Genomic DNA, 21,915 nt, shown 5'->3' on the forward strand with positions numbered 1-21,915 from the left:
GTTTCATAGGCCGGGGGAGGGGGGGGGGGGGTACTCACATATTAGGACATACGGGTGTGTGCCGCTCTAATGGGTCACTTTTTCACCAAAATCCCACTTTTAACAAAAATACCATTAAAAATGGGTCCGCTTTTGTCAAAATTTCCAAAATTTCCAAATTTTGTGTACTAAACACCCGAAAAAAACAGAAAAATACCTGCAAATTGTGAAAAATTGGTCTTTTTTCAATAAAAATGCCTCCTAATAATGGATAGGGGTTTCAAAACTTGAGCGACACACCCCCATCCAAACCAAATCTGAGTATCCTCCAGGTTTTATAGCATGATGCACTCACTGTGTCTCCCACTTGTAGAGGATAGTAGTCATGATGGGATGAGTGATGTAGAGATAGTTCTCCATGAAGTCCCTCGCATCATCCACCGCATCACTCCACGGATACCACTCTCTACCAGCAGAGTTAGAATGTTTGGTTGGCATGGGAACACCAAGTCTCTCCTGCTCTACGGGGTCTTGCAGGATGTAGTCCATGATTCCCTTCTTGATGCTCTCTATATACACAGATCTGGCTTCCTACATTAGAATGTGGAATAAAACAATGTTACAGTCAAACCTGCTTTACTGGCCCCCTGTCTACAAAGACCGCAATTGTTGTTTCCCTTGAAAATAGTTTCTCATTTAAACATGTACTAAAGGAACCTGTCTACAAAGACCACTTTTTGTGTTTCCCTTGGGTGGTCGCTGTAGACAGGTTTGACTGTATAATATTCCATTCTTATTCACTGTTGCCCATAAAATTAGAATATTTTTTGCTTAAATCTTTTCATGAAGTGATTGCAAAAATATGGTTTATTGTTAATAGATAACGTTTATTATTTTCTCTGAACTTAAAAGATCACTCTCTATGACGCCTTGAGCATTTGATTAGAATGGATATGGTGCTATATAAATCTCATGTACTATTATTATTATTATTATTATTATTATTATGACATAATGTTCCTAATTTAAGCACTCCATAGGGCTTTGAAAATCCCAATCCCCGCTTCCACTCAGTAAGGCATGTAAAGTGTGAAAAGGGTTGGATTATGAATTTTTAATGCAATATCACTTATGAGTCATTTCAACTTTACGAGTCAGCCCCATCAGGAAGGGCAAAGTAAATGATAATCATTGCCTCAGAGCACTACTTGTAAGATGCTGAATCAATCAACACAAGCTAGAGTAAGTGAAATAATTTCCAAGGCACTTTGAAAGTGCAGAGATATTGTCTACAGTGTAGCTACCTGCCACTTAAAAACAGGTTAATTATGATAAATGGTAAAAGGGGCTGGTATTGCAAATATCATTTCTTACAAATAATTGTAAATGTTTTATTGTGCACACTAAAACTCCTCATAGGAGTTGATCTCTTACACATATATTCTATTGTACTAAACTTCTAAACAGTAAAGCACATTTTATTAAACAGATATAAATGCCTACATTCATTTCAAATAACAATTTAATTCTATTCATGATTTCCTTACAATATAATAATAATTAAAAAATTTACCTAACAGTGTATAGACACACTTGCCTTAAAAACCTGACTTTCATATGAGTATGTGTTTTTCTACCTTTCTATATATCAGTTCATCTATCATCCTCTGTGACTGGTCTCACGTTCCAATTCCATCAACAAAAACAAAGGTCTTTTCACATATGTTCTAAAAATAGATTTCCACACTCAAACATCCATTAAGGTAACAATAGCCCATAAGAGCTGCATTGATAGGCCTGAGGTATGATTGTATATTTGATTGAAGGCCTTCTGCCCTGGGAGTAACATTTCGAGAGCGTTGTACATTACGAGACTTCTACTAGGGAGTCAATAGAAGACCTAGTAGTGTTAATTCCCACGTAATGGAAGATTGTACTATTGTATGAATCAATCAAGCACTTTACAACTAGCTGGGATTTGACTATATAGCACCTACCAGGTTTCTTGAACCTCCCCAAAATGAGATGGAAGATAATTGCTTCCTTTTGGGGACACACAGTTCTAGAAACATTAATAGATACACCAGTGGGCCCCGTCTTACAAAGAGTTGATTTCAATCGCAACTGACTTGCGATTGTCGCAACTATGTACATAAGAGAAAGGAGACTGCGAACTTGCGATTGATTTGGATCAATCGGATCAATCACAACTCTTTGTAAGACAGGGCCCTGGTCAGCACATAGAATTTACAATTAGAATTTGCCACGGTTTTACCAGCCATATAAAATCCTATCCAAAAAATCTGCCTTCATGGACATGGCTTATTAATAAAATATCTCACAAATATATCATTGTTCCATAAAAATGTGAACAATCCATGGTAAGTGACTACCTAAATTTGAATGGACATGGCTCATAAAATATGTCACAAATACATTATATAATATTGTTTCATGAAATTTGAAACAATCCATTGTAAGTGACCACCTTAATTTGAATGGGAGGAGGAGGCAGTAGCAACCCACACAAAGACCCTGATGATATTACAACAAAGAATGGCGTGAATATACATATACCTTTGAGACATATCTAAGAGTCCTTGTCAGATTTATAATTTATATATTGAGATATCAGTTTACAAAACTACCATGCAGAAAAAGAAAACTTCAAATCAATGGAAATGTGATCTTGCTGCAGACATAACATATAAAGAGCAGAATTGAAATCCTCTATTATCCCATTGATAACTTACACATCCCAGTCTTAGCTATTCTTTGTGCATGACATGTCTCAAAAGACTCTTTATCATTCTCTTAAAGGATACTTAGGTTCTGAAAAGTTTGGCCTTCACAACAGATCTAGGCAAGACAGGGATCATAGTGAATGGTGAGATTACTCCCACTACCGCTATTTAAGGTTTACATGCTAACAAAGATGAACAAAGGTGAAAATTCAATTACTCTTTTTCCTGAAACTAAGTGTAATTTTTGTATAAAAGACCTGAATAAAGAATTAGTTGCAGATTGTAAGGTACAGATTTATTCAGATGCACATTTACCTTACACTGTGAAAGCAAGAACGTGTTTATGAAGGCCAATAAAGAGACCTACATCTTTATAAAGTAGTTGAAGATTTATGATTTCCAAGTGGCACTGGTATGATTACAACACTGACTCAATCTTCCTACCCTATTGACATCATGACTTAGCTACATGTACTGTGTCATCCTGAAAACATTTACTATCTAACATTGATGTTAATACTGTGTCATTTACATGAAGATGCAAGCATTTTAGTTAATGCTTAACTTTGAATAAAATTTTTCATTTTAACATGGTGATCAAGCATTTGTTCCAAACAATTAGCTTCAAGCTATATTTTGTTGTATTCAATGTAACATTTGCTTGTATTTTCTTCCTTTTCTTTTGACTATGCCACGACTATCTACTACACTAAAAAAATGTAATGTTAAATCACCATTTAAAAGGGCCGAGGAGTGACCACTCTTTCAAAATGATAGATTAACACTTTGAACATGCATTCCAGCATGTTCAAAGCTACAATCTGACATTTTGAAAGATTGGTCACTCCTAATTGGCCCTTTTAAATTGAAATTTAACATTTTAGTTTTTAGAGTGTAGTGTTGGATACTGATGCATTAGGAGAGAGTATTATTTTTTACCTCTGTGACTTCTTTCATACACTTCTTGAGAGGTTCAGTCTTGAGTCTAGCAGGTAGGAAGTTGTACATCTCTTTAATCCATTGTGTATTGAGCGGTGCTACTGAGGAATCTTCTATGGACCCCTCGATCAAACCATAATATCTAAAGGAAGAAAAAATAAGACAATGACAGTGACCATAATGGTCAGTTTGGGACAAAAAGTGGCCAAAATGACCAAAACGCTGCAAGAACGGTAACAAAATGTGTTGGAACATTTAAAAAGGCTTCTGGTGTGGTTTATTGAATACCCAGCCAGCTACCAGGTTAAAGGGTTGTGATTTTCTCACGAATGACTTGCATTATGATCAAAGAAGTTTCCTTAGAAGATCATATCCTTAGAAAGACAAATGACTTCTGTCATAACCTTAGTAATAAAAATGTATTAAATTTGCTATATGCTTTCAAAAATATCTTTCAAATGTTGACAATTTACACTTGAATGCTTGATAAGAGCTCATTACACTCACACATACAATGCAGTAATCAAGGGATTTAAGAAAGCTACTTCTCTTGCGTGGGAAAACCCTTTTTTCTCATCATTAGAAGGAAGCTCTATGAGAGAGATATCTTAAGAAAGAATCTTAGAAGATTAGGCAGACAATTTGTGAGACTAGAAGTATAAAAATAAATTGTTTCTGAAGAAATTAGATTTCGTTAATATTGTTGCAAAAGAAGAAAAGAAGAAAGAAATTTACCTGACTACATCCTTCTGGTCCGGTGTAGGTGGTCTTGATAACCCATGTGTTGAGTAGGTATACCCTGGAAACTGCACACTCATCACAGCTTCCATCTCTAGATCATATTCACGCATACATGGAGGAAGGTCTAGGCCATCTAAGAAGAGGGGTAAAAAGTATTACACTCAAACCTGTTTATAAAGACCGCTCAAGGGAAACATGAAAAGTCGTCTTTATAGGCTGGTCGTTTTTTATGTACAGGTTCCTTTAGTACAGAAACCATATTCAAGGGAAATGAAAAAAGGGGTCTTTATACACAGGTGGTCTTGCTATACAGATGGTTGCTAAAGCAGGTTTGACTCTGTATATAAATCCTCTCAATTCTTATAATCGCATATTAAAGTAATTCTGGTGTCCTATCAATTGATTATGATCTACATGTAGATAAACAGGTAATATTGTTATATACACTGTACATACAATCATACACTGCTTTCTTTAAAAAGAGAACATCAACCCTACAAAATGTTACTTTGTGCAAATATTGTGTTATATGATATTGTTTATGAGTTGGCTGTTTATGTTTTAACAAAACATCATTTCTCCAGCAACAATGCAAGTATCAGTTACCCATCTGTAAATGTGAATTCAATTGAAAAGGTTCATGATCTTGACTTTCTTATTACAAAGAAAAAGTGCACGACCTCTTTGAATGAACTAATCTTCAAACTGGATACCTGTAATAATTAAAAGTGACATTCATACAAAAGGAACATGAAGTACCCCAAAAGAGTTTGATATTATTTGTACAAACAATTTTTGACAAAACTCAAGAGGGTTAGACTATTTTACTGCTTGAAACTTGATCAGAACTAATCAAGGATCAATCAAAGAATGGGTAATGTTGAAGCTTGAAACATGAACTTACCAAGACTACTGTCTGAGCTTGCATATGTCACAGACCGCAGATTAAGTGTCGGAACATCATTAACTGACGTCGGTGACGAATGTATTGCATTCAATGATCCATTACCGCTATCAGGTACCATAGGATCGCTACCACTACTAGACGTCCCTCTTGTAGGTCTACCCTCCCTACTGCTGAATGGTCTAGTCCTATCATGTCCATTGACTGCACTGTCTGAATGGTCCCTTGGACTTGCTGGAGGGGTGATAATAGGGGGCAGACGACTCCTATTGGTTGAGGGACCATTAGATGGTGATTTTTTAACGTTGGGTAAAGACGTTGAACCATTGTTGTTCAATGATGCCTGACTTCTGCTCTTCTTATATTCAGCATAGGACTGATTTGATGTTCTAGGACTAGAATGTGAAAGAAAAAAATACAAGGAATAAAGAGTTTTTTAATTTCAGTCACTGACATGAAATATTGATAAATATATCAGTTCAATGATTTGATTACCAATAGTTGCAGATGAATGGTCAATATACTGGGGCATAATTCTAAACACAAAATATAAAACCCCTTTTCAATAAATTCCTCAGTGAGAGAATAATCACACTCACAAATAACAAAATGACATGAGATAACAAGAACAGATATTAAACTTTCCTATTTTCATAAAAAGTAATGAAACTGGTGACATATATTTTTCCAATCATTTCACAAAGAAGAGGAAAGAGAATAAATATTAAATGCACTGTAAGTATTCCATTACAGGTTCAAAATCAGAGATAGTAAATATAAGGAAACATACTTAACAAAACTTTTAGGAAACATAGTATGATAGAAGTGATAGAAGTGATGGCATATATTTATCTGACATAAGTGCAAATTTACATTAACTCAGTCAATTTCAGCTTCACACACACAAAAGTTTCTGTTTGTTTACACTCATTTACAGAGTTTTCGTGTGAAGAAAAGTATCCCCACTCTGTTGCACATTCCTACATGTTTTCCACCAACCGTTACATGCAAATAAAATCCCTGTCATAAAAGAGAGTGAGAGTAAATACAGGAGAGAAGAGTAGATCACCAACTTGGTAAAGCAAACAGAGACAGGTACTTGAGACACCTTATTAAAGCTTCCTCGCACTCATCCTATTGTGGGCGCTCCCATCGGTTCATTTGTCCTAAAGCAAGTGTTCTAATTATATCTCACCTACATGGATGACACTTGTCTTCTCGCTCTGCCCGAGGTCTATTAAAGATCAAATTCCACTCGCTCCTTCCATTTTAATGTTCTTAAGCCTACTGTATATCTACATCACCATGCAAGCAGATACTTACATGTATAGGCAGCATTTAAATTTTCTTGTTGAGCAGTGCTCATAAATATTTAGAAAATGTCATCCAATGTCACAGATGTTGAACACGAGACAGAGTAGACATGTACATGTACCGGTACATGTATCCGTCAGAATGATTTTGATCTAATGAAATGTATTTGATTGAAAGTTGTCAAAGGACGAACATAAAAATGTGGATTTGTTCAATTTTTGACATTCTACTAGTTTTCCATATAAAAATAGGCTTATCCTTTTTTTTAATTTTAAATCAATGTCACAGAAGGGTTAAGCCAAATATACTCTCCTTTACCATTATTTATCATTCAATAATAATGATAAAAATAATAATGTCTTTACTAAAGTTATACAGATGTATAAATTCTAAACCTTTAATGATAGTTGTGGTTGTAATCAAAGTAAAAAACACTTTTCCAACAAAAGAATGATGTGTTTGAGTTCATCTAGGCTTTAGTACAACTATCAAAATGTTAAGACATTGTATACTAGAAACTACATTGGTGTAGGATGAGGAATGGCAGTGGTCCACGTTGTGTGCACAAAATAATATATAATTTGAGGAAGAGTTCTTTTTGAGAAGACATAGATATGTTTATCACCCAGTGACCCATTTCTATTGATTTCAAAGTGAGTTAATTATAGCTTTGCCTAAAACAGCTTAGGATGCCTGAAGGCTTGGCAAACAAAATCAATGGCTGTCTTACTCACAGGGAATAAAGAAAATGACGGGGTGAGGTTATGCAAATATTGGAACAACTTGCATAACATTTTAAGATTTACACTCCTTTCAGAAAAAAAGCAACTGAAAGCTACCCGGACAAATCCTAAAACAGAATATAAAAGACAATTAAACTACTACTGTATACAGGTAATAAGGTACAACATATTCTCACTTGTCATATGGTTTTATCAGATTCATGTAACAAATATGTATAATTTGTTTTCAAGCAGGTACTAATTATAATTAAACTTGAAGAGTGTGATGAGACCTACATGTACTTAGCTGTCAGTTAAAACGCAGTCATTAATTAATGAATAATCCATCGTCTGCCTTGACTCTCAAATAATGGTGTTCATAGAATCACAGTTAGGTGTCTGACTTTGTTTGTTATGCAAATCATAGCCAAATAATAAATATGGAAATCACTTTGGATCCAAAGTCCCTCTATCTCAAAGTTAATGACCCTTTGATTGCTTGCATTCAACTAATGAGATTGGCTTCTGACTCTTGGTCTAATTAATCAGCATAAGTATGTGATGGTAACTACATGTATAGAGTGTTTAAAAATCTTCAAGCTTCAGGACAATACAAAAAATTATTCAATAATTTCAGCTTTCCTCTTCCCTTTCTCCCTCCCCCCTCTCTCTCTCTCTCTCTCTCTCTCTCTCTCTCTCTCTCTCTCTCTCTCTCTCTTTCTCCCCTTCTCTTTCTCTATTTCTCTCTCTCTCCTCCTTATCTGTTCTCTCTAATTCGTTTTACATCTACATCTATGCATACACAATTACACATCTAAAAAGGCAGGTGGGGATATATTTTATTTTATGAATACTGAATAACTTGTTTGTTATCTAATTAGGTTCACAGCTTCACATGCTATTTTTCAATATAACAATTTTTATTTTCATTGAGCACTTCTGTAACATATATCTCTGCCTAATTGTAAAAACATGATTTGAAAACATGTTATTGAATGTGAATAAAATCAATAAATGAACCAATACGCCAATCAATCAATGTTGTGCTCTGCGCATTTAAGGACAAAGTTGAGTTCTAGTCATGAGATCGAAACGTTTTGGAATCTATCAGAAAAGGATGATCATCTAGCATATAAGTATTGGTGTGTGCTACAAGGTTCTGGAATCATCAAATTGATAATAAATTTGGCCCAGATGTATATGGGACAGATTTCTTGTTTCACTTGGATAACAAATATTTCACTACTTTAAATCTTCCACTATATTATCTTCATCATACAGGTAGTAAAAACAAGTATGAATGCTATGAATTCATTCTTTCTCAGTAGGCGCATTTATACTGTAAAATACCTCATTTTGAAAAGTCGCGATGTTTCGCGCAGCCGTTTACACTTGTGCGGAAACATCACCGACTGAAAAGCTCAGTGATGTTTTGGCGTGTTTCAGTTGGTAATGCGCATGCGCGGCACTCCGATGCAAACACTTTCCTCTTTCTATCTTTCCTTGTTATTCCTTGTTTTTCCTTCTATCACCTTCTCTTATGTTATTCTTTATCCCTTCCTTCTATCACTTTCTCTTTCTGTGTTTCCTTATGTTATTCTTTATTTCTTCCTTTTATCACCTTCTCTTATGTTATTCTTTGTTTTTTAATCATTCTATCACTTTCTCTTTTTGTCTTTCCTTATGTTATTCTTTGTTTCTTCCTTCTATCACCTTCTCTTATGTTATTCTTTGTTTTTTATCATTCTATCACTCCCTCTTTCTGTGTTTCCTTATGTTATTCTTTGTTTCTTCCTTCTATCACCTTCTCTTATGTTATTCTTTGTTTTTTATCATTCTATCACTCCCTCTTTCTGTGTTTCCTTATGTTATTCTTTGTTTCTTCCTTCTATCACCTTCTTTTATGTTATTCTTTGTTTTTTATCATTCTATCAATCCCTCTTTCTGTGTTTCCTTATGTTATTCTTTATTTCTTCCTTTTATCACATTCTCTTATGTTATTCTTTGTTTTTTAATCATTCTATCACTTTCTCTTTCTGTCTTTCCTTATGTAATTCTTTGTTTCTTCCTTCTATCACCTTCTCTTATGTTATTCTTTGTTTTTTATCATTCTATCACTCCCTCTTTCTGTCTTTCCTTATGTTATTCTTTATTTCTTCCTTTTATCACTTTCTTATGTTATTCTTTATTTCTTCCTTCTATCACTTTCACTTTCTGTCTTTCCTTATGTTATTCTTTATTTCGTCCTTCTGTCACTTTCTCTTTCTGTCTTTCCTTATGTTATTCTTTGTTTCTTCCTTCTATCACTTTCTCTTTCTGTCTTTCCTTATGTTATTCTTTATTTCTTCCTTCTATTACTTTCTCTTTCTGTCTATCCTTATGTTATTCTTTGTTTCTTCCTTCTATCACTTTCTCTTTCTGTCTATCCTTATGTTATTCTTAGTTTCTTCCTTCTGTCATCTTCAAAAGGACGACATCTAGCTAGCCCCGCTCCTCAAGTCACTTTACCTAACATCGCGATGTTACAACTGCGAGCGTTTATACTTGCCAAACACGCCAAAACACGCCAAAACACGCCAAAAGATCACACTTCGTTTTGGAATGTTTGGGGCTTGGCGTTTCTGCCGGTAAAGCGTAGTTGCCCTTGGTAACATCGCGGCCAGGCTCCGGTTTGGCATTTTTTGGCGTGTTTGGAAGACAGTGTAAATGCCCCTAGTGTACTCCATTTTCTGCTCCACCCTGTACACCACTTCAAGCTATAAAAGATCGATCCTGGAATATTTCTTGACCTGGTGTGAGTACTATGCACACATAGGAGCCATGTCATAATATTTGCAGTAACTATATAATGACCAGACTGAAGAACCAATATCACTGGCTCTACCACTCACACTGAAGTGTTGTACATAGTGTCTCAACAAAATCAATTGACACAACCTGGTGAAGTGCTATCTCATAAAAGAAGACAATATTCTCAGAGATGGTAAAATCAGAAAATGAAATATCATAGAATTCTAATTATAGGTCTGATCCATACTCTGAAGAGGTGTGTCAATATCTAAACAGCAAATATAATTTGTTTTTCTTCTCAATAATATGTGTGTATTATTGTACTTATACACAATCTGGATGTCAAATTATAAGAGATACAAAATATCCCTTCGAACAAGTGGAAGCAGAATTCTTATTTCCTAATAGTTAAGAAAGTATGCCCACTCATACATTTGTACATCGTGTTCAATATCAAATTTTACAAAATACAGTCAAAACTGCTTTAGTGACCACCTGTCTACAAAGGCCACATTTGTTGGTTCCCTTGAAAACGGTTTCTCATTGAATCATGTACTAAAGGAACCTGTATACAAACACTACTTTTTGTGTTTCCTTTGGGCAGTTGCTATAGACAGGTTTGACTGTACAATTATTCTTACACTCACCTTTTTCTTGGTGAAGGAGTCCCACGACTGTTAGATTTATCGGATGAATGTCTATCTAAACTGGCAGATTGTATATGATGTGATCGGCTATGCTGAGGTGATGGCATCCTATGTGAAGGGGAGGGGCCTCGGTGGTTGGGAGATGGCGACCTCCTACCGTTCCGAATTTGTGGACGATCTAAATCAAAATCAAATGAAATTTAATGTAATCTCTTTTAAATAGGAAATAGATGAAATTCAGAAATTTATAAAAATCTTATCATTTCTACAATATGCAATATTACACATAGAAAAATAGAAAAATATAGGGACAAGGTGATTATTGGCCTATATTATCAGACTAAAAAGTTTTCCTACTGTTTTTTACTTGCTACATGACAAGAAATTTATTGTAATTGTCTGTTTAATTTATACTTAAATTTTAAAAATTGAAAAATTATTCTTGACAAAAAATGTCCTTTTCAAAGTCATGTAGACAAACATTTTGTCAACATGTTTTCATCAGTTCACATCTAGCAGGAAATGCTGAGAGACCTTTTACAGAGTTAACCCCTTTCTGGCTCGTAAACAAGCAACATCTTTAGAACTAGCTGTGCGTCTATAGCCATTTTAATGCACAAGAGTTCTTTCTAATTCCTCTAGATATATCAATTATACATGTGTCCGAGTCTCAATTTCAATTACAGATTGTTTGTGAATTTCTGTAACAGGTGATTCTTTCAAAGGGCCTCTGGTAGAGCACCTGGAAAGCATCAATACCCTCGTCAGCATTCATAAGATATTTACCGTGTCTGCGTAGGATCTCGTAAATGTACGAAGATGTTAGATTGCGGGCGGTTGGAGTATAGTTATTAGCGATGGCATCACTGACTCTGCGACTATGTTTGACTTCTTTGGTTGGAGCAGCTCTCGTGAATGCTCCTGGTTGGACTATCTTTGGCTTTTCACTAAATGCAGGCTGCAATTAAGGAAAATAAGAAGGTATTGAGATGTTCAATATAATGATTTTATAAAATCTCTGAAGAGTTTAGCATTATAGTTCTTTGCAATGATTAATAAAGAATGAGCTCAACCCTCATTTGTAATAATTGAGTCCCTTTTGAAGGATTTTAGCTTAATGACATATATATTATGTATATACACTGGACATGAACATGAAATTAAGACACATTACTTGGCTTATTATTACAGGTCTGACTCTAAAATCGTATAATGTAAATATATGTGTACAGTTTATTCACTACCTGGTATACAATATTTGTAATGGGTTTACAAAGCTAGTCAAGTACTTTTCTTTTTCATGAAAATACAAATAGGAGTCCATGCTGATGTTCAGACTAATTATGCTGGAACACATAAATATTTTAACTAGATGGCAATAAAATGATACAGAAGAAGTCCTTGGTTGAAAAGCATAGCAACCAGTCCATGAGATCACTATGAAATTCATCAGAAAGGACGTACCGGAAAACAATTACTTCTACTCTGGTTGCCATGGTATTGTAGACACAACGAAAAATCATTAACATGTAGACTCAAATCAGTACAGCATCATCACTTGTTGGTACATGGGTGCTCACAATTTCAGAATATGTATATATGAATAAAGAAATAAAGAAATTCTGGATTAAAATCAATTCTAACAAGCATCATAAAAGTGTAATGTGTGCAACTTAAGCAAAACAGTCTTTTACTTCAACGCAATTATGTGATTAAATATAATCCATTGTAGAGATAAATATTTTAAAAAAATATTTAAACAAATATTAAAAATACCACTTTGTTTAACACATCAGTTCTTTTTAGATTTCCTGCTAAAAAGGTGAAATTTCCTTCAAGTGTTTTTATTGTTTTTTTTAACAGTGTTGGTTTGTTTGTTGTGTTTGTGTGTTTGTTTTTGTTTTGTTTATTTACCAGAGTCTTTCAGACTTCAATCATCCCTTTATCAATTTTTTCTCACATTTTCTCTTTCAGATGAAAATAATTCAATGTCAAAGCAATCAAACTTCAAGTGATCATTTTTTCAAAGAGAATGTTGATAACAAAAAATGATATCTTTCTAAAAAAAATTCTTCTCCGTAACACCCCAATCTTAATATTCCAAAACATATTTGTTTTCATACGGTAATTGCCCACAAACTTAAATATTTGAAGATGTACTAATCGTGCCACATTATAAGCATGAAGATAAATACACATACTGCAAGTGTACAGTGTACACTAGCAGAACGTGCAAACTGAAACTTTGCACTTTTCATATGGACTATACTTTGGGTGGTTTGGTAGGCCTATAAGTGCACTGTTTTTTACAAACTTTCTCAATTAGGCCCGATGAAGGTCTGAAGTGTAAGACATTCATCTTTTCACCAGATGACTGATCTAACATCATAGAATCTACTAGACAAATTTCGAAATTTTATGAATATTCCTCACTTAACAATGATTACAGAAAAAAAAATAATGCTGAATCTATTTTATTTGTTTCATCAATTTGTTTGCAAGTAGGGAATATGTAATTAGTTATGATCTACCCGACTGTGTATTATTTGTACTTGTCTATATCTAAGTTTGTTGAAATGCTTTTTAATACATGTAAAACTTGCAATGTAATTTAGCTTTTGGGCTACCATTTTGAAGTTGTCTAATAAAAAAACCATTCTACAAATAAAGCATTTGATGTCAGGTCATATAATATCCAGCTAGACATTGAGACTGGGACCCATCACAAAATTAATGTCTAGCCAGTGAGTTTTATAGCGAATCTGAAACAGTAGATCTCTCAGTTGCTCATATATACAGAAAGTGTGCATGTATAAATGATGTTTGATTTAATGGTTGCCAAGTCTGCAAACACAATCTTTTGTATGCTACATTTACATGAATAGACTGGATAGTATTACAAAAAAAAGATATATTATTGGTTCCTTTAAATTTTCATCTTCATCAAAAGCTGCACAGAGTCTGTCACAAAGCCTTTCACATAAAATTGATTAATCTTCATGACTGTAGAGGGGTGAATAAGTTTTGTATAACTTTATGCCCCCTTCCAAGGGATGGTAGACTGATAACATTTCTTTGAAATGTATACAGTATTGTGCAGAGAGATGAGATGATAGTTACAGTTTATGCAAAAATATCAAAGCCCTTTGAGTTGCAAATGCCCCCAGGTAGTAAATGAACTGCCAGGTTCTACCACGATTGTCTGCTACCCGGATATATATGTTTTAAATTATTTATATGACATGGAGCTAAATATAAATAGAACCAGGAGAATCTAAATACAATTTATTGGAAGTTATAGGTTTCCTTATTATCACAGTTACTCAAGAGATTTCATGGAAATTATCACTGAATCAAAACATTTATAATATTCAATACTCTTCTTAAAGATTTATCTCAAGCAATGGCAGATGTTATACATAAAAATATATTATAAAAGTAAAATATCTGACATATATTTCTTCTGTAAGTCTTTTATAATAATTCTGTTCATAAGTGATCTAAATATGGCAAACTGAATTATTATTTTTTTAATAGCAAATTGTTCTTGCCACAAATGATTTCATTGTAGGTTCAATGAAAATCAATCTGTATTAACAGCATGACATTATCATAAACCTCATTTTCTTTCAATTAATACTCTTCTTCAGAGAGAAGCAATATAAATAGATGTTGCTTACCTGATGTGCACTGAGGGGAGGCAGATGGCTGATTACATTAGGTCTGTATTGAAGCTCAAATTGATTGGGTTGGGCTGGAAAGTGCCTTGGTGACATCTGAAAAGAAAAGAAAATGTTTTTTTTTTTGTAGATAGAAATAGTCATTTTCTCTTAAAAGTATACTACCTGTAGACTGTACATGTATTTTTACAGCTTTCAATGAAATTCACATATTGCATGGTTTCACTGTTCGAAAAAAGGTACATGTATAGCGGTTTATAGCCTTCGAAATATTTCTAATTACACAGAATTACTGTAATGCAGCCAATATACAAAGTATATTGATTTTGTCTCATGACCTATGATCTTTCCTTTTGTAATAACTTATTAGTCAAAATTAATCTTTAAATAAAAAATAGAATTCAATAATTTGTCCCATTCCGATTTCGCCTCAGAAAATACATATACCTACATTGTAGATCTTATAAGCAAAATGGAGATGATAAACATTTAAAGATCCCTTGGTTGCATTATCCACGCCTCCAAGTAACCCGAAGGTCGATGCATACCGTATCATCTATACAGCTACATCTTTTATGAGTGTAAAGAAACCAGACTCTTTACATGAACAGGGGGATGAGCATGAAATCAATAACCGATTATGCAGCTATAAAAAAGGGATCTCTTGTGCTCTGCCCATTGTTGATGCTAACTTGTGGGACAGCTAGCAATTGGGAATCGGCACTCAACCACATGTCTTGGTATTGATTTTGTCTCACCTACTGACGTAGACGTCTGTATTGAAGTGTATCAAAAACAGACAGAGAAAAAGATCTTTATGTACATGGATTGATAATGGATGTAACTAAAGTTTTATTTTCTTGTAAACACATTGCAAATTCAATTAAAAAAAAGATACCCCTTTTACTACAAGACATATATTCCACTGATTCATAAAAATGCCAACCTGTAATCTAATCTCTTTTTCAAAACTTTACAACCAAATTGGACTATGGATAGACTTTGTTCAAACAGCATAAAATTGAACTATACATCAATATACAATGTACATGTACACTGCAAAGAGCAATCAAGCCCTCGGCAGAGCTTTCGCATGAGTAGTAGTCTAAAGCTTTGTAGCAACGAGTCTTTATTGATATGCCTAATCAACTAAAAAAACTACAAAAGTACAATATAAGACAGAGCTGTCATGATGTGGATGACTGATTGTTTAATGAATAGATCCAGTACCAGTTTTTGTTCTGACTTTATCATATTATGATACACAGTGCGTGAAATTTTACCCCATGCACTGACAATGGGTCATGTTACAATGAAAGCTACACACTATGGAGAGGGGATTGTAAAGTGAGCTTGTCTTTGATTTAACTTGACACAGATTGTCATAGGTCAGGTTGAGAATGAAACTATGTCACATATACTTTATATCACCCTGTTTGACTTGATGACTAGATTACACATCCGTCGAGTTTTGGCAACTCAATCGCACAAAGATACTTCTATTCTATATACTTCTATATTCTATTTTGTAAATTAATGATAAATTTGTTGAATTCATCTTTTTTAAATATAGGCCCCTTTTTTCAACCAGAAGAGCAGAAAGTCTTGTATTTTGATCATACTTCAGACTGCTCAAAAGTATGTACATGTAGATATACAGGTTTATATGTACACATGTATGTACAGTATACAGTATAGATTGTATAATTTTAAGCTTATGAAGAATATATTTACAGTCTTGAAAAGTTAAAAGACACAACATACATGTAGATGTCTAGGCAGTGTTATTTTTGAGAGCCAGCAGCCCAGCACAGATCACAACAAAATGTTGCATGGTTTCTGGATTATTGACATTGCGAATCTCCCCCTCTTGGGGCAGATCAAATACATACTGCAAGTAGCTTCGGAGGTGTAACAGTAGAAGTTCAAAAGATCGTAAAGCTTCATTTACTTTTTTTGTTCATACTTCCACTATGTACAGTAAACAAAGAGTCACTTTAAGCCCTTAAATGTTTATGTTCAAAGACTTGCAAGTTGAGTTCTGGTCATGCGATTGCATTGTGAAAGAAGCGGTGTGAAATCGACCAGAAAAGGTTGATCATCTAGCATATAAGAATTTGTGTGTATTGCAAGGTTCTGGAATCATCAAAATGATAAGAAATTTGGCCAAGTCTTGGTAAAGTTACAAAACTGTACAAAGAAAGATATATATGGGACTAAAATCCTACCCTGGATTTTTACAATGTTTACATGACATATTTAGAATATGAAGGCATTTGAAGAGCCATGCTTTTCAGGGAACATGTCTTATCTGATGTTCTTCCACACTTGCATAATAAGAATGATAACGCTCACAAATTATTTTTCACCTCTTCCCAGAACTCAACCTTCTCTTTAAGCCCTTGTTTCTGTTCATAGACTTGCACTTACACATACATGAACAGTGTAGTAAAACATGGGGATTATATTCTTGATGACAATTTAGCAGATCTAACATACATTTCACAGGCCAAGATAGCTAACATACACTTCACACTTCTAAGAATATAAAAAGATGGTATACAGCTATATTGTTTATAGCAAACAAAGAGTTAACCCTTGTTCAGGTTCAATCAAAGACTTGCCCTACTCTCACAGCTAGTAACACATGGGGATTAAGTTCTCTGAAGAAAGTCATCTACCAAGCACAATCTGCCTTCCTGTCCTAGCTTCTACAAGCTCATTATGAACAATAGATTAAGTGTCCAGTGGTTACAATGGGCCTGTGAAGGCTGTGATAATGAAGCAATTAAGCGCTCCTATAATAGGCTGAATATAATATCAACCTTGTATGTGGTTACAACATATTGTGTGGTTACACATACTTTGTACCAAGAATGCTGTTAGTCGAAGGAATAACAAGAGAGTGTGATCTTCAATGATTTTGAGCAAATTACTTACCGGTACATGAACATACAGTGTACATTTGGCGCCTATGATACATTAACTAGTGAATTAATTGCTATGCTTGACATGTAGATGTACTTTGTCCACAGGTATGAAATTATTTCTATTCAGGAACACAAGATACAATTTGAATGACAGATTATACCAATCCCATATCAAATACTACATTAATGAACTACCTTTATACATTTGTAGGTTATAACATACATTTTAGTCATCGAGAAATGCAAGACAAAAATTACTAAAAGTACATGTATCTCTTTGACAAAAAGTTTTAACTTTTACTTCCACTAGGTTTTAGTTATTAAAGAAAATATGATAAAATGTTGACACACAAATTAGAATTATATTTGTACTACAAGACTACAATGAGATACAAATTCCTCATACTCATTACAAAAACCATTATACATGTCGTTTGATTAGAGAAACAATTTCAAAGGATTGCCATGATGCATACCATAGCCAAAGCCCAAAAACCATTATCCAATTATTATCATCATCCTTTTCATAAGGGACAAATTTTCTAAATTGTTAACTATTATTTCAAGGGTATTCTACTTCTACTTCTACGTCGGTACTTGACAGGATCCAAAATCAATGGATTCCCACTTCTTTCATTTGTTAACATGATATAAGATTTTATTACACATTTTTGTTCAGTTTAAAACGTCATACTACAGCAATACAACAATAAATCAATTATCAGTGGCTCACCTCATTCATTTTACTCCCCATGGTTGAAGCGAACCCGTCTGCTTCACACAGCTCCACAGAATGGAATAATACAAAATGGGAGTGGGTCTCACGTCTTTTCACTTCGAATTTTCAGGCAAACTCATCGTGATGCATTGTAAATCGAGCGTATACATCCATGTATCAGTTGTTCATGCAATTTTAACCAACATTGAAACTAATTTCGAATAGCGGCAGATCGGAGGCTTTATTATAAAGCGAGTACAAATGTGGGTCGGTCGAATACAACAGCAGCTAGCAGGCCGCCGGATTATACCGTTCTTGTAGTGGGGAAGCACTGGCATAAGACCATGAAGCGTTGGGTTGCTGGGAGACAACCGAAGCGAGCTTTATTGACTTAGAATCGGATTAAAGTAACGGAACAGTAACTCGTCCCTGGTAGCCATATTACATTGTGAGGAAACCGGAGATTATGACCATTGATCTCATTTCATTATAAGACTGCAGTTGATAATGTTGCCTTTAGAGTTTAGTTCCATGAACTTCTTGAACAAAATGCTCCCACGGGACATCGACTTGACAATGCACTGGTACCGCTACTGTATGCTGCGATGTACCTACGTACGTACACGCATGCATGATCGAGCTCCAAAACTTTGCCAACTCCGTGAAACAGGTGCACTGTGAACATGCTCCGGAATAGGGGTGTTAGCAAGGAGTTAACTCCTTGGTGTTAGGGTGGGCGCGGTGGTATTGAGCCTGAACATCGCAGTCCATTGCTCGGACCAGGGTGCTCGGACCGTTCTCTTTCTTTCTTTCTTTCTCCTTTCTTTCTTTCTTTCTTTCTTTCTTTCTTTCTTTCTTTCTTTCTTTCTCTCTTCTTTCTTTCTTTTTCTTTCGTCATCCTTTCATTCTTTCATTCTTTCTTTCTTTTCTTTCTCATTCTCCTTTCTTTCTTTCTCTCTTTCTCTCTTTCTCTATTTCTTTCTTTCTCTCTTTCTCTCTTATTTCTCTCTTTCTCTCCTTTTTTCTTACTTTCTTTCTTTCTTTCTTTTTTTCGTTCATCCTTTCATTCTTTCATTCTTTCTTTCTTTTCTTTCTCATTCTCCTTTCTTTCTTTCTCTCTTTCTCTCTTTCTCTATTTCTTTCTTTCTCTTTCTCTCTTTCTCTCTTTCTCTCTTTCTCTCTTTCTCTCTTTCTCTCCTTCTCTCTTATTTCTCTCTTTCTCTCCTTTTCTCTCACTTTCTTTCTTTCTCTACTTTACCATGACTTCCAATGTCTTGTATTATATTGACAATCAGATGGGCAGCTATGAATATATACGTTCATAATGCTTCCATTTGTTTTTATGTTGGTAAATTACAAATATATATATTATGGTATTTATAGATTTACAGTAATTACGATATGTAACTATGGTAACAGCCTTAGCAGTCACGTCCATTACCAACTTTGTGGCAAACAGGCAGATCATGATGGCTTGTTTATTGCTATGACTAACATTATTTAAATTCTTCAGAGACCAACTTCAAATTAAATGTAATATTGATGAAGTACAGATTTGTTTGCTTATTTCATCCTTTTCATCTTTTTATCATACTGTTTCCATAGCAAAAGCCTATTTCTTCATGAACGTGACTTCAAATGACTTGAATTTTTAATTGCAATCAAATGTCAGCTAAAAGTACATTTATTTAGATGCTTCACATTTATTTCTATTACCAGTATCTATGTTATTGAATTACAATTGTGATGAAGGACTTAGGCCTACTTCCCAAAACGCTAAATCCACTTTTGACCATTTTGTTTAAAGGTAAAGACCAGTTTTGAAATGCCCCCCTCTCAAAAAATGAAATGGAAGCTCTCATTACCAATCATGTGAAAGAATATGTTTTGACTAATACGTGATGATACAAATTTTGCCGAGAAACCGCCTACTAATAATTGATATATGATGATATTTTTTTTCATTTGATATTTGAATAAACAGATTATATTGTATTTTTAAAATGTTCTTGCAAAATGTAAAAAAATTCCAGTTCATGTTTCTCTTTCATTCCAAAAAGGCGCTAAATCCAAAGTCATTTAATTACAAAAGGAATTAAATCCACTATGTCGATTAGGAATTTGTGTTACGATTTTTGTAGATATGGTCAGTTTAGATAACCAATGCAAAGTTTTAATAAACTCACCATATTTAAATGTTTTTGGATTTAGTTCCTTTCTGAATGAAATGGCCGTAAGTGTCGTCTTTAGTGGAAAACATTTTTGTTTCAATGTTGTTTCAGTTAACAAGAAGCTAACCGGCGGCACTAACCTGCGCCTTTAGTGTGAATTGTTTACTGGAGAAGAGGGCGGCAGACCAAAATTAAAAATGCAAGATCATTAAAGTTGAGAATATGAAGAGATTTGTTGTATTGATATTGGAAAAGCTGCATTGGTGCCAGGGCACGTTCATGAATGTCTAATTCCTTAAATGAATATATTTATTTATAATGAAATGAATAGTAAGTAAAATCGTGCACAAAATCAGGTTGCACATAACAATATTATTTTACCATGTTAATAAAATATAAAAAAAGTACATCCTATCCTTCACTAACGTCTATGAAATTGGCAAATTAGAGAGGTTCTCAAATTGCAAGTTTGACAAGTTCGTAGTGTCTCCTATCATGTTTACTGCCCCATCCACCCCTTCTCTCTCTCTCTCTCTCTCTCTCTCTCTCTCTCTCTCTCTCTCTCTCTCTCTTTCTCTTTCTCTCATTCTCCCTCTCTCTTACTCTCTTTCTCTTTCTCTTTCCCTTTCTCTTTCTCTTTCTATTTATCTGTCTCTTCCACTTTCTCTCGCCATTATCTTGTTTAATTAGTAAGCATGTTCACTGAATACAGCTTCATTTTTCAGCGCTTTAAAGGGGCAGTGTTTATAGAGCAGGAACGTTTGAGTTGAGTAAATGGGTTGGAATCAATCTAGGCTTGTAAATTGTAAGCACGACGGGGAAGGGGGTAACTCTCTTCCGATCAACTTTTTTTTAATTTCCTGTTCCAATATTTTGCAAGAAAACGAGAAAACATACATATTTTATTGTGAAATATTGTCGAATATCGTTACCCCAAAAAGTACTGAGTAATACACAAAGCTGCCCGATTGCGAAGGGGAACGGATGCATGATTATTTATAGTAATTCACAATTCACAATTCACAAATGATTTGGGTCCATTCAAAATGATACCCAGTTAGATAAAGTAAGATGTGTAGTGATTATTGTCGGAGAGGGCAGTAGACCAACTTAGATCACAGTCCGTTGCCGTCCGTTGTCAATGGATCGGTTTACTCTTAGTAACATAATTTCGAATGTTATGCATTATTGACTTGTTCTTGACAACCCAGGCGCGGATCCAGGATTTCTTAGGGGTGGGGGCCTAAATTTGAAATTATGCGAGCCAAATATTGGTACGCAATGGTGACCAGCATTGACGTAATGGGGGGGGGGGGGGGGTGCTGGGAGGGGTGATTTCCCCCTCCCTCCTCCGCAAAGCGCCAAAACTCTTACGTTTCATTAAATTATTAGAGAAAGAAGACGATTCATTGTACCGTTCTCGAAAATAATCCTCGTCTGAAACTCTGAATTCAGTTCCCCCCCCCCCCTCCCGCGCGAAGCGTGGAAGCTTTTACGTTTCATTAAATGATTAGAGAAAGAAGACGATTCATTGTACCGTTCTCGAAAATAATCCTCGTCTGAATTCAGGTTACCCCCTCCCCCCCCCCCTCCCGCGCGAAGCTCGGAAGTTTTCACGTTTCATTAAATCATTAGA

The 21,915-nt window shown here is 34.7% G+C and overlaps 1 protein-coding gene across 1 annotated transcript in view; it reads right to left on the reverse strand.

Moving 5' to 3' along the window:
* LOC587136 (dynein heavy chain 3, axonemal) overlaps positions 1-18,694 on the reverse strand; it is a 90,077-nt gene extending 71,383 nt beyond the window's left edge. Inside the window, exons 1-8 of the mRNA XM_030982799.1 lie at positions 18,124-18,694; positions 14,461-14,556; positions 11,567-11,738; positions 10,781-10,958; positions 5,308-5,702; positions 4,398-4,536; positions 3,663-3,804; positions 335-570 (exon numbers count right to left, since the gene is read on the reverse strand). Of these exons, the coding sequence (XP_030838659.1) occupies positions 335-570; positions 3,663-3,804; positions 4,398-4,536; positions 5,308-5,702; positions 10,781-10,958; positions 11,567-11,738; positions 14,461-14,556; positions 18,124-18,144 (1,379 nt within the window). The 5' untranslated portion in view covers positions 18,145-18,694. The remainder of the gene's footprint in view (positions 1-334; positions 571-3,662; positions 3,805-4,397; positions 4,537-5,307; positions 5,703-10,780; positions 10,959-11,566; positions 11,739-14,460; positions 14,557-18,123) is intronic.
* Between the last annotated feature and the right edge of the window lie 3,221 nt (positions 18,695-21,915).

The sequence above is a fragment of the Strongylocentrotus purpuratus genome, unplaced genomic scaffold (genome assembly GCF_000002235.5).
Source record: "Strongylocentrotus purpuratus isolate Spur 01 unplaced genomic scaffold, Spur_5.0 spur5_contig_827, whole genome shotgun sequence".
NCBI lineage: Eukaryota > Metazoa > Echinodermata > Echinoidea > Camarodonta > Strongylocentrotidae > Strongylocentrotus > Strongylocentrotus purpuratus.